Raw genomic sequence first — 26,381 nt, 5'->3', positions numbered from 1 at the left:
CGAGCTCTCCAGTCCCCAGCCCAGTTCGCCCGGGCCCGCCCCTAGCAACGAGATCGCGGGGAGGGGCCGAGGCGAAACATTAGCCCCGCGCCCACCACCCCGGCTGGCGACGTGGCTCGGCGGCCCCGGCCTCCCCCGGCAGCGCAGCGACCAATGGGCGCGTGAGCGGGACCGCCGGCAGCTTCCCAGCCCGAGGCCCCGGCGCGCCCCTCTACTCCGGCTCCGGGCGGGCACTGGCTAAGGGACTTGGCTGTCCCCTCCTCCGCGCCGGCCCCGGCCCCAGCCCCGCCGCCGTCGCCGCGCTCCAAGCCCCCATTCCCGAGCTGCCGTTGTTGTCGCTTGCTCAGCGCCTCCCTCCCGGCCGCCCTCTCCTCCGGACGATGGCGCGCGGTGGCCGTGGCCGCCGCCTGGGGTTCGCCCTGGGACTGCTGCTGGCGCTGGTGCTGGCGCCGCGGGTTCTGCGGGCCAAGCCCACGGTGCGCAAGGAGCGCGTGGTGCGGCCCGATTCGGAGCTGGGCGAGCGGCCCCCTGAGGACAACCAGAGCTTCCAGTACGACCACGAGGCCTTCCTGGGCAAGGAGGACTCCAAGACCTTCGACCAGCTCACGCCGGACGAGAGCAAGGAGAGGCTGGGGTGAGGCCACGGCCAGGTCCCCGCGGGAGGCGGCGCAGGTGTCCGGGGGCCGTCTGGGCGGGAGCCACGCGGGATACTACCGCCAAAGCGAAAGCGAAATCGCGCGGGCGGCCCTGAGGGCGGGGGCCTGCCCGACTCGGCGCCGGGGCTAAGGCTAAGTTGCCGGAGGGCCCCGGGACCCCAGCGTGGAGATCGCCGCCGCGCCCCGGCCTGGGTGGTTTCTCGCGGGGAGGCGAGAACGTGGCAGCGGCCGCGGTAGCCAGGACGGCGAGGGCCCGCCCCCTCCCCCCGGGTTGCATCAGAAGGGAAGGGAGAGAGTGCACAAAAGAAGAGTTTGTCCACAGTGGCCTGTTAGTGACATGAGCTCCTCCCCACCCTCTCACAGTTTCTCTCTGATCCCCCACTTCCGGCGAGAAGGGCTTGAGACACTCGTTAAGAAGGTCTCAGGGATGAACATGAATGGATAAAAGATGAAGGGGCAGGCGAGTGACAGGCTTACTTCCTAGTCTCGGCCAGGTAGTCTTGCCTTTTGCCTAATCGCCCTGTAAATCTGTCGTAAGGAGGCTGGGCGCGGTGGCTCACTCCTGTAATCCCAGCACTTTGAGAGGCCGAGGCGGAGGGATCACCTGAAGTCAGGGGTTCGAGACTAGCCTGACCAACGTAGGGAAACCCCGTTTCTACTAAAAATACAAAAATTAGCCGGGCGTCGTGGCACACGCCTGTAATCCCAGCTACTTGGGAGGCTGAGGCAGGAGAATCGCTTGAACCCGGGAGGTGGAGGTAGCAGTGAACGGAGATTGCGCCACTGCACTCCAGCCGGGGCTAGAGTGAGACTCCATCTCAAAAATAAAAAAAAATAAAATAAATAAAATCTAGTGTAGGGATACAAAAATCCGGGGACACGCAGTTTCCGATTGGAAACACGAGGGAGCAGGAATGGAAAGGGGTCGCCTGAACCGTTTCTGTTGGCAGCAGATGTCTGCATAAGCACTCAGTTCTTTGGCAACTGATTTGTTGGGGGCAAAAAGCTGGAGGGTGCTCTTGGTGGTGGAGGATTTTCACTTGGGCTGTTAAAGGCAGTTGAGTCAGGAACCAAACCCGGGAAACAAAACTTGGGCACGTTTCAGTACACCCTCCCCGGGTCCCCCTGCGGAGACACTTGGGCATTGTGCAGAGATATCTGCTGGTCCTTGCTCAGAGGACCCAGCAGGCAGCCTGGTCCCACATGGAGGCAGGGCTGGGGAAGAAACCAGCAGTCCTGCCTACTGGGCACCAGGTCTCAGATCTCCCTGAACCTGATTCCTGGGGGTGGAGGATCTTCACGTTCTGCCACATGAAAGAGAACACAGCCATCCCTGTGCTCCTGGGGCCCTCCAAAGGCCAAAGTGTTTCATTGGAATATGAGGATAAATTATACCTATTGTGTAGGTGCACCATCTGCCTGCTCTGATAACAAGACCTTTGAACTTCAAAGTCACCTCCAAACAATTACCTTTTATCTTGCACAGTACTTTCTCTTCTCGGTTAGGACTTAACAATGGGGGCCATTGATGAGTTCAGTCTATTGTATTGCTTTGAGGCACTTGGAGACTGATTTATTCTGTAGCCCTGAGTGGTAGCCACATTGTCACTGGAGAGGAGGCAGGGAGAGGTTTTGGGATTTGGAAAACTTTATAAGGTGTGGTTCTACAGCTTCCAGTTAATGCCTTCATCATGACAGTTCAGCCTAGTAGTGAGAACAAGTGACGGTGGAGTTGGTCTGGATTTGATCCTTGTATTAACACCTTGACTTCATTCAGTTATTCATGCAACAAACATTTGAATGGCTACTGTGTACCCGGCCCCAGTTTAGACAACTGGAAGATACAAAGATGAAACCTTATGCTCTAGGCATCAAAGTGTTTATAAGCAAATGTGGAGGAGAGAAGCACAGACAAACTAGCCATTATGCACAATTGCTGCAACGATGGCCTGTAAAACCTATGGTGAGCACATCCAGGAGAAGGAGCCACCAGGGCTGCAGGTTAGAGAAAGGGGATTAGGGCTGTCACCTGATCAGAGTTTGTAGGATGACTTGGAGGTTGCCAGGTGTACAGCAGGGTAAGGCCTTCCTGAAGAGAAAACAGCCCATTTCTAAAAGGTTTGAAAAGTGTTCTGGGGCCTGAGGGGTGGTGAGTCTGCAAAGGGACAGGGAAGGGAAGTGAGAGGTGGGAATGGAGGGGAAACCAAGGACAGAGCAGGAAGGACCTTGGTGAGATGGAGATCTGTTCTCCTGTACGTTGTCAAAATGTCATAATCCCCAAAACTCATTGGGAAAGTCAGGCTGGCATGAGGCAGTACGCAAAGAACATAATCGAGGTATAGACTAGACCAGTGGCAGGGGAGAGGGGTAAATGCCAAAGGGGCTTGGTCTCTCCAGATTCCAGGAGGCGATGTATCTATACACCAGTGGGAGGTAGAACTGGCAGCTCTTGCTCTTGACTCAACAAGGGGGAGAGGAGGGAGGTAGGAATCAAGGGGACATCTGGGTCTCTGGCCTAAGCCACCAGATGGGTGATGGATGCACCATTTGCTTGTGGGTTAAATGTGGGGTAGAGGCGGGGTAGGAGGTGCTAGAAATTATGGGTCCAGTTTGGGATGGGGCTGCATGTGAGAAGCTGCCCCTCTGTCCACAGCTTCTGCTTCAGTAGTCCCCTCCATGATTGGGCTGAGGAGGAATGAGTATGGCTGGATCTAGGCAACTTTGTCACCATTACCTGTCAGTCCTGAAAATGTGACAGCTCTAAAGCCCCTAAAGACACCTGGGCCAGAGGTTTGCAAAGTGGGAACCCGCAGGCTGCATGCATTCACAAATATGCCACACAGTGTAAATTACTTGCCCACATTTAAAGTTTGAATGATTTCACATACAGACCCCCATATCTGGCTTCTCTTGACACCTTTATTCCTGTGTGTCAGTCATCCTCTGCAGCAGAGTTGGTCAGCCCTGTTTGGCGGCTAGCAGGGTATCTCCAAGTGGCCATAGGTCCCATCGAGAGGTTTTGCTCATTCTGTTACCTGTTGGTGTTGAGAACAAATGATGATGGAGTTAGTCTGGGTTTGCTCCTTGTATTAACACCTTGATTTCATTAATTTATTCATGCAACAAACATTTGAATGGCTTCTGTGTAGCAGCTACCATCCGCCACTGATCTAGATTATTGTCTTTAGTGAGGAAAGGCATGCATTCTCTCCTTTATTCCTCACAACATTCCTTGTGAAGTAGGTGTCCAGTTTACAGATGGAGAAACTCAGAGTCAATACACTTGCCCAAGATCACGCAGATAATGGGGACCAGAGGCAGGACGGGGATCCACGTGTTCTGATGGAAGTGCTGGGCTTCATCTCCACCCTAGCTGCCTTTCCCAGGATTTCACTTGAGATTGTTAAAGAGAAAGTTAAGATCTTATTTATTCTTGCAACAAATATTTATTGATTCCTTACTATATGTCAGGCTGAGCTCTGTCCTAGATGTTTATTTGGCATAGATTAGATGCTGTCCTTTCCACAAAAGAGGATTGTAGAATCTGATGTCGTTAGCCTGAGATTCTGTTTCCCAGTTGGCTTTGGGTAACCCATTGGCATGTCTCCACTGTGTCCCCAGGATTGGAGCAGTGCTTGGCACATACCTGGGCTCAACACTGCACAATGTTAAAATAATTCTGCTGTGTCTGACTATGATTTCCTGGGGGAAGAAGCCTGAACACGCTTGAAGTTTAGTGTTTTAGTCTTTTTTTTTTTTTTAAAGAAATGAAAATGTATTTAAATGAAATAATATACCACATTAATAAAATCATAACATCTTAAAGGACTTAACATTATAATGATTTAAATACTCTAAACATTAATTTACAAATGGAAATGGAATCTCAGTAAAATATTAAAAGGATATTTAGTTTGTTAACTTGCTTGTTTTTAGGCAAGCTGGTCCTAAAGTTCACATGGAAAAATGAGACTAGCTAGAAAAATGTTAAAAAGCAAGAGCAATGAAGGGGAGATATCCCTTTATGTATTAAGACATATAACAAAGCTTCAATAACTAAAACACTGTGGTACTGGCTCATGAGTAGAAAAGCAAACCCTTGGAACAGTATAGAAAGTCCAAAAATAGAACTATATGCTTTGGGCATTTATTATATCATAAATCCATGGGGAAGAATAGACTTTTTAATGAATGCTTTTGGGAAAACTAAACAGCCATCAGGATAAAGATCAAGTTGGAACCATTGTCCACATCATTTACTAGGATTAACTTTAAAAGGATAAAATAATTTTTTTTTTAAATTATACTTTAAGTTCTAGGGTACATGTGCATAACGTGCAGGTTTGTTACATATGTATACTTGTGCCATGTTGGTGTGCTGCACTCATCAACTCTTCAGCACCCATCAATTCGTCATTTATATCAGGTATAACTCCCAGTGCAATCCCTCCCCCCTCCCCCCTCCCCATGATAGGCCCCGGTGTGTGATGTTCCCCTTCCCGAGTCCAAGTGATCTCATTGTTCAGTTCCCACCTATGAGTGAGAACATGCAGTGTTTGGTTCTTTTTTTTTTTTTTTAAGACACGTTCTTGATTTGTTGACCAGGCTATGATGCACAGCGGTAGTTGGGGCTACAGGCATGTGTCACTATGCCTGGCTAATTTTTAAATTTTTTGTGGAGTCAGGATCTCACTATGTTGCCCAGGCTGCTCTCAAACTCTTGGCCTTCTACCTCAGTCCTCCCACCTCAGCCTCCTGAAGCACTGGGATCACAGGTCTAGCCTATCTTTTAGGATTGAGGCCTATTAAACGTGCAAATGAAGGGTCACTTTCAAGCTATTAGTGATGTTTACACCTTCCTGAGAAAGAGGAGCTTGGCCTCTTGGGTTCAGGTAGGAGGTGGAGACATTGATTATTCACTCCTACCCTTCTCGTGTACACCCTCCCCCCACCTAAAAGAAAAGTTATAGGAGATTTTCTCTGTCAAACTACTGATGAATTTGTTTCCCACTTTTTATTAATCAAAGATTAATTGCCAATCAGAAGGTCTGTTGAAAAGTAAGAAAGTTTTGCCACTGAAGCTGATAGAATTCCAGCCCCAAACAAAGAACGAAATCTAGAGTTAGCCTGTATGACCTCCTCCCAGGTAAATGGACTACAAGGGTGAAACTTTTTTAAACACTAGGAATAGCTTGGGGGTGTTTGTGAAGTTCCCTACCAGAATGCTGTCCTGGTTTGGGACCGTCTGATCTAGAGATGATAAAAGTGAGTTCCCAGCTTGAAGTTTGCTCTGGGCTAGCATTTAGGGTACCTCAGTGGAGTTCAGTGGGAAGTTCCTGAAACCTAGCCCAGCTGTGGAGCTGGTATAGGAATCTTTACCCTAAGAGCAAAGGGTTTAAGGTTCCTAGAGCGGATCAGCTGGTCAAGTTTCGTGAGTAGATTCCATGATGTCAAGGCTCCTTCAGCCCTGACATTTGTGCTGTGTCCACCATCTGGTGTCCTCTTGCTTTAAGTGTCAAGTCTTTGCATACACCGTGGTGAGATTTAAAAAAACAAAACAAAATCATCTTTTGATTTACATACAATTTTCCACTTTTTGCATTGGACCTAAGCCAGAAGACATGAATTCTCACCCCAGTTTTACCAAATACTGGCTGTGTAATCTTAGAAAAGTTATCCCATTTCTCTGGGCCTCAGTTTCCATTACTCCAAAATGAGGATGTTGGACTACAGCAGGGAAGATTAATAGGTTTCATCTTACAGATCAGCTCTGATGCATTGGTAGTGGCCATCACCAGAGCACAGTGCTGAGAATTCTGAGAGCACCTCTAGTTTTATCAGGACAGAGGGGTACACTCCATTAGCGGTGTCTGCCATCGGCACTGGTGGGGGGAAAGCACATCAACCGTGGAAGGATAAACTTGAAGATTCCTTCCAGCCTCCTTAGATCATTGATTCTGTTGTAGTTGTTTGTGCATTTTAGATTGTGCAAGTGTTTGATCTTTTGCTGGACCAGCATCACACAAAGCCCTAATAATAGCCTTGTGCATGTGTGTAGGTTTCTTTTCTTTTTTTTTTTTTTTTGTACTGCAGAAAGATTGTTGATCGAATCGACAGTGATGGGGATGGCTTTGTCACTACTGAGGAGTTGAAAACCTGGATCAAACGGGTGCAGAAAAGATACATCTTCGATAATGTCGCCAAAGTCTGGAAGGATTATGATAGGGACAAGGATGATAAAATTTCCTGGGAAGAATACAAACAAGCCACCTATGGTTACTACCTAGGTAAGAGGTGCTGCAGGAGTGATGACACAGCGGGGGCCCGGGGCACAAGCTTTTTGTAGACTCTCTCCTCTCTCATCATATCCACTCCCTTCAGGGAGATGTCACAGCCTCCTAAGTAGAACGTGCTTGTATAACACCCTCCTCTGCAAACCCGGAACGTACTGAGTTTCTTACAGTGAGTGAAGTTACAGGTGGGAGTGAAGGACTGTGAGGGCTAATAAAAAAAAATCCCTTAGATTGCGACCCCATCTCAACTTCATCTCAGAGGCACACAGGGAGAAGAAAGCAGAAGGAAAGTGTGTCTGTGGTACACTTTCAAAATGCTGCCTAATTCCGGATAGCAAGGATTGAGCGGGCCGGAGCAGTCAGGGAAGGCTTCCTGGTATGGGTGGTTTGGAAACTGGGGCCTTGGAGAATGGATTTATATTTGGAGAAGGTGGGTCAATTGGAGGGGCAAAGATGCAGCAATGCATGCAGTAATGGGAAGGGCTTGGATCCAAGACAAACAGGACCGGGAGAATGAAGGAGAAGTGAGATTACAGAGGTACGGGGTACAGACCTGCTGGGTACATGGTGAGCATGACCAAGAAACAGGCCCGAGGAGAACCAAAGATACATGCACACGGCCAGAATCAGGGAGATCTTGAAAGCCAGGCACGGTGTTGAGACAAGATGTTTTGGGTACCAAAGAGCCTCTGTATGTTCTAGATCAAAGAATGAGATGATGAAAGCAGAGTTCTGCAAAGAGAAGTATGGCAGTGATATAGTCTAAAGCCCGCGCTCTTAACCACTTGCAATAATTCCCCTAATATGCCCTGAGGCCTAGATTACGGGGTGGCTTGAGGGGACTGATATTAGAGGCATTCTGACATAAAATGTTTTAAAGAACTCAGTAGGTCGGGACCTTTTTTCCCTGTGTGTACCATTTGAGCATGAAGGATGAGTGATGTGGCAGGAAACGCCTTTCTTGGCAGCACAGTTGAAAAACGTTTCTGCATACATACATCCTGCAGGAAACCCTGCGGAGTTTCATGATTCTTCAGATCATCACACCTTTAAAAAGATGCTGCCACGTGACGAGAGAAGATTCAAAGCTGCAGACCTCGATGGTGACCTGACAGCTACTCGGGAGGAGTTTACCGCCTTTCTGCATCCTGAAGAGTTTGAACACATGAAGGAAATTGTGGTTCTGGTAAGATAAGTGAAGGTCCTGGGCTGGGAAAAGACCAGGGAGAAAACTGCCTCCAAATCTTGTCTCTTCCAAAGAGAGAACATTTTTCAGCCTGAAGGGAACTGGAGAAGGATTCCAAAGTAGAGTTTGTTGGAATACCTGTCTACCCAGTAAATTAGTCAAGTCAGGCTGGCTGCTATAACAAATAGCCCCCAGTTATAGCCATTTAACACTAGCAAAGTTTGTTCCAGTCAGATGGACCTCCCAGGCTGTTCTCTTTGCACAATTGGGTACCCAGTTCTCCTCTAAGCACTCCTGCTTGTGCTCTGCCATCTTGTAGCTTCAGAGTCATCCTGGCAACACCCAACTGGCTGACAAAGGAAAAGAGAGGAAATGAGAAGATAAGAGTCTTTGTTTACTGTTCTGGCCAGGGAATGACACATCCCCTTCGCTTATGTTACACTGGTCCCTCCTAGATATGAAGAGGCTGGGAAATACAGTTTAGATATGTGCCTAGAAAGAGCAAATAGGGGCCAGGCACAGTGGCTCATGCCTGTAATCCCAGCACTTTGGGAGGCCGAGGAGGCGGATCATGAGGTCAGGAGTTTAAAACCAGCCTGGCCCACGTGGTGAAACGCTGTCTCTACTAAAGATAGAAAAGAAATTAGCTGGGCATGGTGGCACGTGGCTATAATCCCAGCTACTCGGGAGACTGAGGCAGGAGAATCACTTGAACCCGGGAGGCGGAGGTTGCAGCAAGCTGAGATCGTGCCATTGCACTCCAGCCTGGGCGACAGGGCGAGACTCCGTTTCAAAAAAAAGGAAAAAAGAAAAAGAGCAAATGGCTTAAGTGAGCAACTAGCTAGTCTCTGCCCCATGCCCCATTTTTCAGTTTTAAGGAACTTGGGAAAAGAGTAAGAAATGGGATGAATTGGATTGTTAAAACTGTGTGGAAATGTAAAGTAAAAATTATGGCTGGAAGGGATGCTACCCTTAGGGGGTAGGTCTTTGGAGGGTGGGTGGATCAGGCCCTAGGCTTTGAGGAGTGACTCTGCTTGTAAGGCCTCAGAATGTAGTTGCTTTCCATAGTGTCTTGTTGGGTCCCAAATGTCTTCATTTTCCATGACAATTAAATAAATGCCATCACCTGTTTTCCTGGGCAGATGCACCAAGCCAGTTCCAACTGTTTCAATCCTGGGAAACAGATGGCTAGAGCTTTTGTTTACACGAGCTGTAGATGGTTTTAGTTATCCAGGTGGTGGAAGGGTCCGCTCATGCTTCATCCTCGTGATCGCCATGACTGTAAGGACTGGGCGGTGGCTCCAAGAATCATTTCTCTACCACTCACCATCCATGTAGTGATAGCTAATGTGGCAGAGGACAGTGCAGGTGGGGAACGATCCACAGTGGATGACAAGTCTTTGGGAGTGGCTCTCTGCTCTCAGGTTTTCTCTTTGGTTTGGCCCAGGATGCCTCTGAGTTGCTGTGCCAATGAACAGTAAACTCATTTAATTATTGACCCAATCAAAAAAATGTAAATAAGGGGTCAAGTATACTAAATACAGAGCATAATACATTAAAAAGTCAGTTATACTTTTATTTTTTAGTTGACCACTGTTTCACATTTCTCTGACACCAACTCAGTATTCATAGTCCTGTTGGCACTGGAGTCTATTCTTGAGATCATGTAATCCAGTGGTTCTCACACTGGTTTTCTCGCATGTTCCCCAGTGGGTGTTTTGGTTGGATGGTGGAGTTGGTTGGCCTGGCAGGTCCTCCTGATATCATCAGAGCACCTCTGGGGTTACAGGTACGTCTTGCTTTGAAGAAAGCATTCTGCTCTTGAAATTGGAGTGGGGGATTAGGAACAGAAACTATTGCCTGTTTTTTACAAATAAGAAACTAGTTCCCAGGGAAGTAAGGAGATGAGCCAGAAGTCACCAAGCATTCAGCCGTAAAAGCTGGATAAAGGAGGACAATAGAATTCTCAGACTTCCTTAGAGCACATGGCCATCTTGCATTCTGTTTTACCCTTTGCTTCCTAGGAAACCCTGGAGGACATCGACAAGAACGGGGATGGGTTTGTGGATCAGGATGAGTATATTGGTGAGTGCTGACCTAGAGTCTTGCTCAGCTTCCCGACTGGGCCACATGCCCCCCCACCCACACGTCTGGCTACTTTCCCCAGACGTCTCTTTTAGCAACAGCTGGAAGTCTATAAGTCACTCCTGTGAACTTCCAGCCTGCTTGTCCCATCAGCCCTAGTGGTGTAGTATCAGGGAAGTATTATTAGACCTTATTCGGTGGAGAAGAGATCAAAAGGCTGGCCCTACACAAGGCTGGCCAACAGTTGGCCCCATGACTCTGAGAGGTGCCCTTCGTCACACTGCCTAGTTTTACCTTTGCAAAAGGGCATTGGAGATCCCATAGATTTACAGTGAAGATAGAAGAGACAGTGTCAGGGCAAAAACTCTAAAACTGGATGGGGTCAATGGGGCGTAGAAGCTCTGAGTAGATGCAGCTGTGATTAACAGAACTGTTTATATGCCTGAGCTCTTTGCAGAAAGGAATTCTTCTTAGAGAGATAAATGTTTTATAGAGTGCACAATTGCCCAATAATATTGTTATTTTGTGCCCCTCATTTCCCATCCTTCGGTTGGGAGTCCCATAGAGTCAAATTAATGTATTTGGGTCTGAACCCACCATTACTGTTTAGAGCGCTTCCTGGTAGCTCCAAATCCCCCCAGCCCAACCCCTGCTGGAAAGGACTAGAGCAGACAACAAGGACAATTCCATTTGATCCTTACCACCTGCTATGGCACATGGCTCCAGCTGCAGGCTCCCTTCTCATGGCAGCTCTTTTCCCAAGTCTCGATAAAGTAAAAGCCAGAAAATCATTTGATTTAAGTATTGACCTATGACAAGAGGAATGAAATATGTATAATTTTTTGTACAGATTTTTAATCGAAGCCATTAATTACCTTTAAATGTAAAACCCAGAGCCCGAGTTGCTGTCTGACTGTGGTTTTGTGGTTGTATTACTTTGCCACCCCAGATACAAGAACAAGTGCCTTCAGCAATGAAGAGCAGAGTTTCCTCTAATCATTAGAAATTATGTTTGATCGTGAGCCGAACACTGTTCCTTGTGTGTCATTGGTAACAGACAAGGTAGCTCTCGCCACAGTAATTAAAGTGATGTTGGTGGCACTACCCTGATAGAATGACATATGCTGACAGCTCCCTCATCAGAGGAAGCAGTAGTGCCAGCGTCTTGCTGGGTCCACATGCGAGGGTCACGTTCAGAGGCGCATACCTCTCACCGTGGCACTGGGGATGAAATGAGACTGACAGCAAAGACTGCATGATTAAAACAAACAATGTAGTGCTTTTGATTGAAAGTGTATGCTCTGCTCAGCCCTCCGGAACTGTACATTGAAGTGGTGCAAAGTCAGGGGCAGAACTCTTTGAGTGGCTTTGCCTCGAAGAAGCATCCCATTCTTTACACTGAATAGAGAGAGGGAGGTGGAGGCGTTGCGCTTGAAAATCGGATACCTAGTGACTCACAGGCAGAGGAACCCAATGTATTGACTCATCATTTCACTTCTTGGGGAGGCGACAAGTGAAAAGTGTGTGGTGGGGGGGTGTAGTAGGAAGGGCACTGGAATTAGGAGCCCTAGCTTCTCAACCAATTAGCTGTGTGACCCTGGGATAATCATGTAATGGCTTTAAACCTCAGCTTCCTCATCTGTAAAATGGGAAAAAAAAGTTAGCCCATTCTTGCAGGATTCGATGAAGCTTGAATTAGCTAATACATATTACAGCTCTTTCTCAAAAACAATGTAGACATGTCAGTTAGGGGTCTGCCTTGTAGTCAGGGGTCTTGTCTCTTTTTTTCCTTCTCTTACAACCTGCTCCCTTCACCACCTGACATTTCCAAGCTCTGCCTCCATTACAGAGAAACTGCCTGCAGGGTATCTCTCTTTTCCAAGAGCTACTGACACACACACAGTGCAAAAACGTTTCCTTTTTCTTTACTTGCCATTTTGTACAATGGGGATAATGATCCATCTTGTAGAATTGTTATGAGAATGAAATAAAATGACAAGTGAAAGCCCTTTGGAAATGATATAAACAATAGTACTAAACACAGTGGCTGAGACTCTGGTTGAAAGCAGAGTGGCCATGTTCCTGTGCAGCCTCCAGCTCATATGAGCTGTGGGTCATTGGGTAAGACTTTACCTCATTGTTTTCACCTGTAAAATGGGAATTATAACAGCACTCACTTCGTAAGGTTGTTGTGTGAAAATCAAATGAAAAATGTGTGTAGAGCACTTTATACAGTATCAGGACCATAGTGTTCAATCTTAGTCATTATTATTAGTTTTCACTTATGTAGTACCAGTTTGGATTGTAGAGGGCTTTTACGTCAAAATGGCACATTTGATCATAATAGCCCCGTGATTTATAAATTATCATCTCCATTTTACAGACAAGGAAACTTCAGGCTCAGTCACTGAACTAAGTCAAAAGCCGGGATTTATCTTTCGGCTTCGAAACTCGGTTCTTTCTACTCCACCACGTGGCCTTCATCATGAATAAATTATTTCATCATTATCCCCAAGAAACTGCCTACCAGCTGTTTGAGTTAGGTCTCTGGATTGGTCATCGCCTTTCCTAAAGCTCAGGAGGTCAAGTTTTTTTGCGGGGATGGTTTACCTTCCCACTTTCCTTTGTAACCAGCAACAACCTTCCCTTCTAGCGGATATGTTTTCCCATGAGGAGAATGGCCCTGAGCCAGACTGGGTTTTATCAGAACGGGAGCAGTTTAACGAATTCCGGGATCTGAACAAGGACGGGAAGTTGGACAAAGATGAGATTCGCCACTGGATCCTCCCTCAAGATTATGATCATGCACAGGCTGAGGCCAGGCATCTGGTATATGAGTCAGACAAAAACAAGGTATTTCCCATTCTTCTGGAATCACTGATTGAAGAGAGACAGTTTACGTAAGATTGGTTTGGTTTTTTCTCGGCGATAGCATTGACCCATATGACCATGTTTTTATTGACTTTTCCTTCTTGTGGAGACCTGTAAACTTGAGCTAATACCATGATAACCCACACTAAGCTTATTAGGCCCCAACTTTCCTGGAAAGTCAGCTCTGAGCCACAGACTTACATTAAGTCACATTTCCTAGGACTGCAGAACTTTGTGGGCAGGACACGATTTAAGAAGTATACCCCGTGTTGCCCTAGGATCAGCTTATTTATCCATTCATTGTCACCAAATATTTATCAAACATCTGTGATGTGTCAGGAACAAGGAAGCCCATCCCATTAAAGCCCAGACATCCTCAGGCAAGCTCAGGTTTCTGGCTTTAATGCCTAGTACTTCGGTATCTATTGGTAAACATTCAAATAAACAAATCAATAAATTTAGAAAAATTTCCTGCCTATTCCCTGCTGTGCTGATTGCCCCCAAATTCTCAGGTTATGCCAATAGTCAGGTTAGGCAGTGAGGCCATAAGAGGGAAGTGGCATTCTTGAGGGCCTATTTTGGGAAGACCAACACTGCTTGTGGACACGAATGGATTCTAGCTTCTGAATTACTCGGGGACTTCCCTGACATATGTTAGCACAGTTTTTATAGCAAGAGGCTGTTCCGATTTGGAGTTTTGCAGTGCAGTCATGGTAGATGAAGGAGGTGCCCAGTAGCTTCTGAATTACTAAATATAGTATTTTAAACATTGCAAATCAATGAAATGACATGAACATCATGCTGAACTAGTACAGTTGTCAGAGCTTCCATGACAGAGCTCTTTCATCTCTTCTATAGGATGAGAAGCTAACTAAAGAGGAAATATTGGAGAATTGGAACATGTTCGTTGGAAGCCAAGCTACCAATTATGGGGAAGATCTCACAAAAAATCATGATGAGCTTTGATAGACACTCACCAGAATATGGCAGACTGTCATAGGCATTCTGTTATTGTCTTGGATTGTTGCTGCAATTGTCTAATTTACAGCAGTTGTGTTCCCACAAAAAGCAAGTTTGTACCTCGGATTGGGGTATAAAAATTGTTTTTCACTCAGTATTTACTGGAAAATGGACATCACTATTCTTTCAGTAAGATTTCTCTCAAAACACATGAAAACCTTGGTAAATTGCAGTTGTCTCTGGGGATATCTTGGTACAACATGACTTTTTTAAAGTTTTTTTTTTTTTTCCCCCATTAAAACTTAAAGGGGAACAAAACTTGAAAAACCCCTGTTCTTCAGAAGTTGAGTAGGTTGGGGGAGGCAGTAATATGAAGTGACTGCTATGTATTTTCACTACCAGATTTTTTTATATTTGCCACTGTTAAATAGTTGGAAAGGGGAAATTCTGATTAAGCAAAAGTGGTATCATCCTAGGTAAGCTTATTTCAGAACAAGTCTAATATTTCAGATTCTTTCTTCTCGACTTTATACTCTGAGCTGTTCCTTACTGTAAGTGGTATATATGAAACCTCCATGCATTTTCCAGTATGGATCTGCTAATATGCACAATAAATCCATGTCTTTGTTTGTTTTTCTATTAAAAAGCAATCAAGAAAGATAATGTGAAAAAGAAAGGAATTTAGAGGTAGGGAAAAGATGAATGTCAGACATTTGAAAAACTACAGTAAAATGATAAGCGCTAAATATACTTGAGAAAACTTTCTTGATATGCCAGTGAGGTAGGCCTGATCTTTGAAATAGTGAATAGGAATACAGTGCATTTCCTCAATGATCACTGATGAGAATGAGGTGGTGGGATCCTTGGGAAGCCAAACAGCGGAGTTCTGGATCATGTCCCATCCAGTCCAGTGAATCCACGACCCTCGGACCTGTCCCCACAGAACAGTTTATACCATAGAATGAGGACAAGGTGATATTCTGAGCTCTGGACTGAACTGGCAGACACAACCTGTACAGATTGAAATTTCACCTTGTAAGGAGGAAGTGAATGAAATAAAGGATCCCCCTAAGGATTCTGTACTGTGTCCTGTGGTGTTTGACTTCACGGATGCTATTTGTGACATTATTATTCGTATAGTGTAGAACGGTGGGGTTGGATTCCATGAATAAGATTATAAAGGTTCTGTTTTTTTTTTTGTCCAATTACTAGAATGTTCAGAATAGACTCATATTTACTTATTTATTTATTTATTTATTTATTTATTTATTTAGTTTTTTTGAGACGTAGTCTCGCTCTGTCGCCCAGGCTGGAGTGCAGTGGCCAGATCTCAGCTCACTGCAAGCTCCGCCTCCCGGGTTTACGCCATTCTCCTGCCTCAGGCTCCCGAGTAGCTGGGACTACAGGCGCCCGCCACCTCGCCCGTCTAGTTTTTTGTATTTTTTAGTAGAGACGGGGTTTCACAGTGTTAGCCAGGATGGTCTCGATCTCCTGACCTCGTGATCCAGCCGTCTCGGCCTCCCAAAGTGCTGGGATTACAGGCTTGAGCCACCGCGCCCGGCCTACTAATTTAATAAATGAATATGCTTAATGCCCTTTCTTCTGTAGGTCATTTTAACTACAAAATCTTCCTGAAAAAGGTTTCAACTGGAAAATCTAGGCTTCTTCCCTGGGCCTATGAGGCCCTGCAGGAGGAGGCCTAAGGGATCTGGCCCCTACCAGCAGTATCATCATCTCCTTACCTCTCTCCCTTTCACATCCCCTATATTCTGGCCTCACAGACTTTCTAGTCCTCAGACACACCGAGGTCATTCCCAGGTTGGGCCCTTTGCACTTGCTGCCCCCTCACATTCAGAATACCCATCTCTCACACCCTCGGGTAACATGATGCTTCTTCAGGGGGGCCTTCCAGACCCCACTATTTAAAGTAATCCCAACTTGAATCCCAGTTTAACGTCCCCATTTTATTCTTGTCATGCATTACCGTTTATATTCATTTCCATGCCTTCTGTCCAAATTGCCACAAAGATTTACAGTGACAGAAACTTACATGGTTCTGGAGGCCAGGGTCTGAAGTCCAGGTGTCAGCAGGGCTGCTCTGCCTCTAAAAGCGCTAGGGAAAATACCTCCTTGTTTCTTCCAGCTTCTGGTGACTCCTTGGAGTTCCTTAGCTTGTGACTACATCACTCCACTGCGTCATCTCTGTCTCTGTCTTCACAAGGCCTTTCCTTTCTCTGTGTCTCTCCTTGGTGTGTCTCTTATAGGACACTTGTCATTTGATTTAGAGCGCACTTGGATTATCCAAGATGGTCTCATCTTGAGGTCCTTAATTATATCATCCCTTTTTCCAAGTAAAATCACATTCACAGTTCCAGGAGTTAGCAGGTGAATAAGTCTTTTGCAGGGGTGGGGGCCGCCATTCAAGCTAACCTACTACACCACTTGACATTATATTGTTTGGACATTGCTTGTCTCTCCCAAGCTAGAATATAAACGATGAGACCAACAGTCTCGTTTTCTGATTTACTGCTGCTTCCCAGGACGTAGAATAGTAGAGTCTAGCAGCAATAAATGCTCAGGAGTTATTTGCTGAATGAGTGAGAGGCTGATGGCTTTAATCAAAGGGAATATCCCTCAGAGGAAAAAAATTGTGTAAAAAATACTAAAATAGCTAACAATTGCTAAATGGGAATTTGAGAGATTTGCCCAAGATTCCATGATGATTAAATGACAAGGCAAGACATCAACTCCAGGTGTTCCTGGCTCCAAAGTTCTCTTCCATTTAGCTTTAAGTTGTGCTGCTCCAAATCTCAGAATTTCATATGTTTTATCTTTCTTTGCTCACCCACAGCATATGATAATGTGGTAAGGAAATGAGAATAACTCCGCTTTACTATAAATAAGCTGATGGCTTTTTTTTTTTTAAGTAATGAGAAGCTGTTTTTTAAAAAATGAGAAAATAATATTGTGTAACCTAATTATAAGCACAACAACTTAAAAGGTGATGACATTTTTCACCTCCAAAAAGGAATATAGTTGATTTATTATTATATGTAGTAAGACATTAAATATACTTGGAGCATTAACTTTTTCCTTTCAAGTCAGTACACATTGCAAGACTAACCCTGAAAGATACTAGAGCTTCTGGGGCTTAATTTAACACTATTTAAAGAAAGAAAACCTTAGCTAGGGGACATAACTGTTAACATGGTGATTTGTAAAACCTTAGATTTCTAATAAGATCTGACTATTTCAAGGAAAACATATTTTGTTTCTAGGTAACATTTCAAGTCTGATTATGAGCAAATGCTACAAAATTGATCTGTAATGGGAAATACTGTAATGTCACAAAGCATTATTTAATGCTTAATGTGACTGAAAGCATTAATTGCTAGGAGCCATAGTCTGTCCAAGCAAAACATGAACACACATTTTACACCCCTCGTCTCTTACTGTAGGTTTTCGAATGAATTCAAGTGTCACAAAAATGTAGTTAGAAAATCTGCAATACCTGAAGGTTTTCTTCACCTGCTTGGAATATGGTAGTTGTTCCCTTGTTAGCAAACACATGAGTTGTATCTTTTCAGAAGTGCCCAGCAAACAGTTGCTGTGTGGCTGCTTGTTAGCAGCTCAGCTAAAATGTCTCGTGGAATGAGGTAGTGAGTGGCTGACGGGATTTTTTTTTTTCCTTCTAGATTTATTTTGTCACTTTCGTAATAAAATCTCAGGTTTCTCCAAGAACATGCAATTGAGATTTGACTGTCTCTGAAGTACTGAAATGAGTTTATAGCAATAGAATTCCCATAAAAACCAATGAGTGCTATAATGTTCATCACTTTGGCTCACACTGAAGTATTAAAAGTCTAAGCACTGGCTAGAAAGCTTGTGTCATCAGTAAACTCGTGAGATTTACATGAACTTGGGGCTATTTCCAAAGAAGCCATCCCCATCCTCAATTCTGGTCAGTCCCAGGGTCCGCGGCTGGGGACACATACCCTCGGTGTAATGCGTCCCACCACCCCATGTGCTTTTAGTACCTCTGTAATTTTTCTCACGTAAAATAGAAAATGGAGTCTAATTCTCCCACAGAAGTCTGTCAAAGAAAATGGCTGTAAGGACTGGCCCCCTTCTACCTCAAAGGTGTCTGTGCATTGAGCACTTACACATTTCATTGCTCCTAGGATAAACACCAATAGCTCTGTACCAGGTACTGTGCCAAGCATATACATACATTTCTTTCTCATGTAACCCTCACGGCAGCCCTTGAGATTGGTACTTGTAGGAAAGAGGAGAAGCCAGGTTATATTGCAGTAACAGACAACCCTAACATCTCAGTGGTTTAAAGCAACAGAGGTATAATCTTTGCTTTTGCAAAGCCAGCTGTGGCCTGGCCAGTTGTCTGTGGCGTGGGAGCTCAGCAAGGCATCTCCACAAGCACCCGTATCCACTGGAGACCCCACACAGGCAATCCAATGCTGCCACCTAAAAGTGGCCCCTGTCACTCATGCTCACTGACATTGGTCAGTCAAAGCAAGTCATGTGGCCACATCTAACTTCAAGGGAACAGGAGAATGTGATCCTACTGCTGAAAGGACTGGTGAGCAGCATCTGTGGTTACCACGGTGGATTTCCCATCTTACAAATCAGGGAACTAGAAAGGGAAGTAATGCCCAAAGCCACACAACTCACAAATGAGATGACTGTGTAATTGATTGTCCAGACAAGGACCCCTTTGCCAATGAAAGGGAGGAGTTTTAATCAATATCTCCCTGAATCCTGGACAACCTGCTCTGCCCACTTTGGGACTAGTAAAGACCCATTCCACTCCTCCTCTCACTATGTTCCTCCCCAAGGGTTGAGAAGTCCATGGGCCAAAGGATTTTGCCCTTCCAGAGCCAGTGCCTCCTGCTTCCAGACCATGCTCCAAGTCTCCATATGACTCCAGAACTCTCTGCCCAAAAGACCCCAAGTCTGTTCCAAAGCCTGGGTCAGCCTCTTCCCCAGGTGTATCTTCCAAAGGGCAAGCAACGTGGCAGGTATACCCACCTCTAGTCCCAAAGGACGGCCAATGGGCAAATGTTGGGGGGTGGACTCGATGTAAACCTGCAGGCTGGGGTGTTCACACACACTGCTATGGTTTGAATCTATGAATCACCCCAAAATTCATATGCTGAAACCTAAGACCCAAAACGATGATACTGTAAACAAAAAAGTATGCATCAGGTCTCAATCAATTTAGAAGTTTATTTTGCCAAAGTTAAGGACGTGCCTGGGAGGAAAAAACAAAACAAAACACAGAATCACAGAAACAGCCTGTGGTCTGTGCCTTTCTCCAAGGATGATTTCGAGGGCTTCAATATTTAAAGGGAAAAATAGGCTGCAGGGGAAAGAGAGAGGATATGGAAATCCACAGGTTGCAAGGAAAAAAGAGCAGGTAGGGGAATAGTCAATTATGTCTTCATCTCCTGCTCAGCAAATCGGTATTTTACATACAGTAAGGGGAATATAGAGTAGCTACCTGTGGAAATATTTAACCTTTATTGGTAGGCATCTGCTCAGGAGCAAAAGGAAAGGCAGCCTCTTGCGTGACTCAGCTTTCAGCTTAACTTTTCCTTGTGGCAGAGCGAATTGGGATCCCAAGTTTTTATTTTCCTCTCACAGTATTAAGAGGTGGGGCTTTTAGGAGGTGATTAGTTCATGAGGGCAGAGCCCTCATTGAATAGGATTAGTGCCTCTATAAAAGGGCTCAAGAGAACTAACTAGGCCTCCTTTTTGCGCTTCTGTCATGTGAGGACCCAGCAACAAGGCACCATCTTGGAAGCAGAGAGCAGCCTTCACTAGATACCAAACCTACCAGGGCTCTGATCTTGGACTTCCTAGCCTACACAGCTGTGAGAAATAAATTTCTATTCTTTATAAATGACCCAGTCTAAGGTATTTTGTTACAGCAACAAAAACAGACTAACACACACACCTACATGGAGCCCATTGGTAGGAAGAACAATAATAGAGTGACCTCCATTTTTTTATTCCCACAATGGGGCCCAGAAGTATTAGGGGATGGCCTGCCATGATGCTGGGGCAACCAGGACTGTCTTGGGTAAACAGAGACATGTGGTTCCCCTACTTAGAAACTGTAGATAAGGCTAGGTGCAGTGGCTCAAGCCTGTAATCCCAACACTTTGGGAAGCTAAGGTGGGCGGATCATGAGGTCAGGAGTTCAAGACAAGCCTGGCCAACATGGTGAAACCCCATCTCTATTAAAGATACAAAAAATTAGCCAGGGGTGATGGCACGCATCACCAGCTACTCAGGAGGCTAAGGCAGGAGAATCACTTGAACCCAGGAGGTGGAGGTTGCAGTGAGCTGAGATCACGGCACTGCACTCCAGCCCAAGCGGGCGATAGTGTGAGACTCTGTCTCAAAAAAACAAACAAACAAACAAAAAGAAATGGCAGATAAAGGATACAACTACAGGTCTCTCTAATATAGACCCTACTCTGTTAATCACTCCACTATACTGCCTCTGATTCAGGAGCCTCTTAGTGGAACCAACAGGGCTATCACTACAATTTTGAAAACTGGTGGGAGAGCATGGTGTCATTTGAAAATTCAGGATTACTGTGATGAGATGCAGAGTTGGTAGCATGGAAAGACAGGTCCAAAGTCCTGGTTGAATTCGAGTTCTAACTCTGCCACTCAGGAGTGCTGTGATCTCGGCAGGTTACCCTCCTCCTCAAGAGCCTGTTCTGTTGTACAGTGGGGATCATCATCATAATATCTAGCTTCTAGAGTAGCTGTGCAGATGAGGTGAGATAATGTATGTGCAAGGAGCTTGAGGACTGGGGAGTGACACACACATAAAAGGATTGCTCCCTGTTGACCCTCCTGAGCAGGTAAAGTGCCAGAGTTCAGGTAATCAATCCCTGCAAACACCAGGCTGCTGTTTCATCATCTTTTCATGCTTTAGAATTATTCATGTGAAGCACTTTTAAAACCTCAAAATCCATCTATCACTAGGTTGAACTGAATGGCCTCAGTGACAAAGGAATAGCACTTGGCAATTGTTTTTATCATAGTGAGGGTATTCCAAAGAAATTTATACGTGGCAAGAATTTGGAACTCAATTCCACAGCAGATGGAGAGTCTCCATACATGCAAAAAGCATTCAAGAATCCAGATGGAAGAGGTCACTGGGGATTATGTTTTCCAAATCAGGAAACTGAGGCCCAGAGAGATTAAACCCATGCATTTTCCCTGTGGCACTGAGGTGGAGACAGACCTTGGACTGGAACCTGACTCAGCTGTCTTCTTTAAAATCTCAACTTTCTCATCTGGAAAATGGTGATAACACCTGCTGTATAGAACAGTCATGGCAATCAATTGAAGCAATGACTGTAAAGCACTTTGTGTCTTCGGCATTCAGCAAATGGCAGCCATTTTTATTGTGACATTTTTATTATGATAAATACATAAAGACCATATTTTAGTAGGGTCCTTATGTATTTCAGCATCAAAGATTTATTTTATTCATAGGTTCTTCTAGACTGCAATCTATGGCATGAGTGACCAACTGAGGTTATGGATTTAACAGAAAAGTGTCAAAGGTTTATTGGTTTGTTGTTTTAAACATAAAAAGAAAGCTGGCTTTACTGCACCAAAGTTTACATCTTCTGTAAAAGGGAGGTCTGAACAGTACCTACCTCATAAGGTGGCTGCAAGGGCTCAGAGAAGAAAGCTCTTAGCCCCGAGCCCTGATGCAAGAAGGCACTTGATCAGTGGAGCTAGATGACTGTGTTATAAAAAGTATTAATGAATTGACATTTTAAGGGCAAAAATATCTGCAAAGAAATCAAAAGAAATTGTCTAGAGAATAATCTGAACTTTATTTTATGACACGCACAATTCCATGTACAGTATGTATGATTCACATGGACGCGGGCCTCATCAGCTGCAGGAGGCCCCTCCGGAAGTCTTCTGGAAGGCTTGTTGGCTTGCCGGTGGCTGGATTCACAAAGACCTGAACCAGGCCAGAGCATCAAACTGTGCCAACATAGGGTGGCCAAAGAAAAAGCCATCACCGAGGTCACGGTGATCTACGGAGGGCAGTTCCTCAGTGGGCTTAGGTGGAAATAGAGCAAGGAGGTAATACACACTGGAGTGACTCACTTTCTCCACAGCCAAGGTAGCCACTGGAATCTGAGGAAACCTGATAGGTGTGTGGTAGGTACACCAATTGGCCACCATGAGCCCCAGCATGGAGGATGACTGCAAGCTGGTTTTCAGGCCACAGTACCTAGAAGATTAAATCACAATGCTTATTCTGGGTCACCATGATGCTGTCTCCCAACCCAAAGGCAGCCTGTTTCAGTGGCAAAGGGCTCTGCCTCAAAGGGCCTTGGTTCAAATCCCAGCTCCGCCATTTAAGCAAATTACCTTTGGCAAATTACTTAACTTCCCTGTACCTCTGTTTCTTTTTATTTTACTTTTTTATTATACAGTGCTCTGCATGTTCAGAGAAATCTCTAGTAATGAACTATAGAATGCTCCCTTAAAATAGAGTCTATCTCAGTCTCTGCAAAAATCTAACATCATAACCTACCTCATAGGCTGACTGTGAGAATTAAATCATGAACGTACACCATTTAATATATTAACAGTTCCTAGACAGGGTAAGTTCTTCTTAAACATTGGCTATTATTAATTTATGCCATTCCTTTTAATGGCAAAAACCACAATGACTTTTGCACCAACCTAATACTTATGTCCATCTTTGTTCTCTTGCTTCTCATGATGAAAAGTCAGGTGCTTTTATGCTAAATGAGAAGGAAAACTCATTTATTAGCGATAATAAGTTATTGTGTCTCTTATTTCTGCTGCTAGATATGAATCTCAAAGAACAGGGGCTGTGTCTTGTTCACTTTTTAAGTTTGTCTAATAGGAACAAGGTGACACTTGAGATAAAATTTGGAGGCTGAACAGAATTGGAAATAAAAAGCATCAAGCTGGGTTACAGCCCCCTCTCCTCTGTACCAAAGAGGCCCACAGATGATTTAAACATTTTAAACACAGTCTTATTGTCTTCTTCTCTTGACAAAAATTAACATCGACTCTGAGAGTTCATTGTGAAGGAAGAATTACGGGTTGTATAAAATTTGACTACAAAGTTATTCATTGATGCATTGTTTGTGGAAGGGAAAGAGAAACAAGCTACAGCCCTCCGCTCAGGGAGGGCACCCACCAAGAGTGTCACATAGCCAGCCCCCGTCAGGGTACACCACGGTCATCCACAGTGCCGTGAGATACGTCCACTGACTAACATGGAAAGATGTTCAATGGAAAAGATCAGGTTACAGAACAGCATGTACTACCCCACGTGATCTCACTCATTATACAAGAACATGTTGGTTTATGTACATATTGCCTAGAAAAAACGTTGAAAAGCTAGACGGCAAAATGTTTTCAGTAGTTATCTAGCAGTGGAATTGTGGATAATTTTTTTCTCCTTTTTGCTTACTTGAATCTTCCCGAATGAACATAATTTGCTTTTGAAATAAGAGAACATGTTATTTTTTCAATGGCTGAGTGTAAATTTATTTATTATTTCTTTTTAAAGAAGCACTAGAGGGATGAGCAGTGGGATAAATGAGGCTCCTTCTTCCTTCTGCCATAGTCCTGCCCCCACTTCCCTGCCTTAGAAGGCTTCCTCATGAGCACTGTGAGAGTCCTGCTATAACAAAATACCATAGCCTGGGGGATGCTTATCAACAACAGAAGTTTATTTCCCGCAGTTCTGGAGACCAGGAAGTCCAAGATCAAGGCGCCAGCAGGTGGGTGTCTGGGGTGTGTCTGCCTCCTGGTTCATAGATGGCTGTCTTTTCACTGAGTGCTCACATGGCAGAAGGTGAGAGAGCTTTCTGGGGTATCTTATAAAGGTGCTATTAGGTTGGTGCAAAAGTAATTGTGGTTTTTGCCATTACTTTTAATTCACACAGAAGCTGGGCTCATCAGCTCATCATACATTACTTTTAATGGCAAAGACTGCAATTACTTTTGCACCAACCAAATAATTCTACTCATAAAAGCTCTGTCCTCAGAACCTAATCACCTCCCAAAGGACTCACTTTTGAAGATGAGGTTTCAACTACGAATGGGGAGTGTGGACAAATATTTAGTCTATACCAGAGGGAAAGGAGAAACATGAAAAGAAAAGCCTTGCTTAATTTTCAGCGTGACTCTAAGATCCAGTGAAAATCAAAATCACTTGCTTTTATTTCCCTTACCTTTCTTTTCTATTCTCTGCCACTGTTTTCCTCTTGGACAGTAAAAAAATCATGCTTCTTCCCACTAGGAGAGCAATATTTCATGAGCACCCTGTTTTCTGTGTGAGCCCAATTATATTTTTAAATAATTGAATTGCATTTAAACAGTGCAGTCTACTGAACACCTGGTATGTGTCAGGGCAGTGCTAGGTGCTTTACATTTTATACTCAGTTTTCAAAACAACCCTGCAAAGCAGGTCTCAGTTTCCCCATTCTACAGGGAAGAAAATAAAGCAAAGAGGTGGAATAAGTTTCCCAAAGGCATGCATGCAGTAAGTGGTGGACTTGGACCCAAATTTGGGCTCTCTTGATGCAAAGCTCCCATTTTCTCCCCCATTCTGGATCTCTAGATGGTGAAAACAAAATCTACATTTCAGTCTAGTTGGATGAACTGCATTTTCTTTAAGTGGTTCTGGGACTTTGAAACAGTGGCATTGCATTTAGGCAACATGCCCCGTGTTTGCAAGTTCATGCCCTGATTTGGTTGGCAGTAACAATAGGCTCCTGAGTGAGAATGTTCCCCCCTGATTCTTTTCTTTAGGTTTCCATTTTTATTAAAGTGTATGTATATGTGCCTGCTTTTAAAAAGTCAAATAGTTGTTCAAGTCTTCTTACAAAAAAAAAAAAAAAAACACCACTTTTTTGGCTGGTTGTACGTTTGGTTATAGTCTAGGTCAGTAAGTTCTTAGAAGGAGTGAATTCATTCAAAAATCTCTATTGCACACCTGCTCTTAGTTAAACGCTGAGGATAAATCTTTGGGCAAGGGAAAATGCCTTTCCTCGGGAGTTCTCAATAAAGGGTGTGGGTAGCATCAGCTCCCATTTTCTCCTCTGGCAAGAAGTAGATGCTAGCTATGTTACTTTCTGCTTGCAGAGGAAAGAAAAGTCGGGCTGCCCCCTTCCACTCTTTCCTTCTTCTTTTTCTCCTCTCCTTTTCTTCTTTTTCTCCACAAACATTTATTGTGCACCTACTACATTCCAAGCTTGTGGTGGGCATGGAAGAGACAGCAGTGAACAAGCTAGGTGGTAAAGGTCTCTACCCACGTGTAGCCTTCGTCTAGAGAGGAAGCATTATGCGATTATGGATGGATGTGATTATGATGCATTATGATGAATGCAATGCTGGGTAAAGCACAGGGATTCTGCAGGATCTAGTAGGGGCCTAACTTGGCCTAGGAAGTCTAGGCAGACCTTCTGAGAAGGGACAGCTAAGCTGAGACAGGACGAGCATGTAGGAGCTATCCCAGTGAATAGTAGGGGCAACAGTCTTCCTGGAAGAGAAATGCATGCAAGGGCCTGGAGGCCAGAAAGAGTGTGGCACATCCTAGAGATAACAGAAGTCCCAGATGGCTGGAACACACACTGCCAGGGGAGGCTGGGGAGGAGGCGGGAGCCAGGCTGGGAAGGATCTGTTAAAGAATTTGGATTTTTATCCTGGGGCAATGGGAAGTCAATAAATGGGTCACATGCATGGGAGAGCAAGATCCAGTTTAGTAAAATGGTCTGTTTAGTAAACTAAATGATTATGTTTAGTAAAAAGATCTGTGGCTTCAAATTGAACAGTGGGTTACAATAGAAACAGCAATATCTGCAGGGACAGCAGTTAGGCCTCTACCACAGTCCTACCAAAGACAATGGTTGCTTGGACTAGGTGGTGACAGAGGAGATGGAAAAAACTGGATGGATTCAGGAGAGATTTTACAGAAGGTCTGGGGATGCACTGGAATGAAGGAGAGGAAGGAGCCCAGGATGACTTCCGGTCTCAGGCATCTTGCTGATGATTTCATTGGCGGAGGGGAGGCTTGGGGTGAAGATGAGGGGGGAAAGTGACAGGTTGAAGTGAACTTTTGGATGGGCATGGTGGCTTGCACCTATAACTCTAGCACTTTGGGCAGATGGCTTGAGCCTAGGAGTTCGAGACCAGCCTGGGCAACATGACAAGATCTGTCTCTACAAAAAACAACAACAACAACAACAACAAAAAGAAACAGAAATTAGCCAGGTAGTC

At 44.8% G+C, this 26,381-nt stretch overlaps 1 protein-coding gene across 1 annotated transcript; it reads left to right on the top strand.

Moving 5' to 3' along the window:
- Positions 1–12: 12 nt before the first annotated feature.
- Positions 13–15,128, top strand: RCN1 (reticulocalbin 1). The gene is made up of 6 exons (XM_010358338.2): positions 13–634; positions 6,750–6,943; positions 7,957–8,135; positions 10,160–10,220; positions 12,874–13,073; positions 13,950–15,128. Exons 1-6 carry the CDS (start codon positions 381–383, stop codon positions 14,055–14,057), a joined length of 996 nt encoding a protein of 331 aa, XP_010356640.2. The 5' UTR covers positions 13–380; the 3' UTR covers positions 14,058–15,128.
- The last annotated feature ends 11,253 nt before the right edge of the window (positions 15,129–26,381 follow it).

Source organism: Rhinopithecus roxellana, chromosome 15 (genome assembly GCF_007565055.1).
Source record: "Rhinopithecus roxellana isolate Shanxi Qingling chromosome 15, ASM756505v1, whole genome shotgun sequence".
NCBI classification, from domain to species: Eukaryota; Metazoa; Chordata; class Mammalia; order Primates; family Cercopithecidae; genus Rhinopithecus; species Rhinopithecus roxellana.
The sequence above is the reverse complement of the archived record's forward strand: the minus strand, read 5'-3'. Positions and strand labels throughout refer to the sequence as shown.

Excerpts from the sequence above, each read along its gene's own strand:
- RCN1 (XM_010358338.2), top strand. The coding sequence starts at position 381 with ATGGCGCGCGGTGGCCGTGGCCGCCGCCTGGGGTTCGCCCTGGGACTG. Across the intron at positions 10,221-12,873 it reads GGATCAGGATGAGTATATTG|CGGATATGTTTTCCCATGAG; the intron begins GTGAGTGCTGAC and ends CTTCCCTTCTAG. Across the intron at positions 13,074-13,949 it reads ATGAGTCAGACAAAAACAAG|GATGAGAAGCTAACTAAAGA; the intron begins GTATTTCCCATT and ends TCTCTTCTATAG.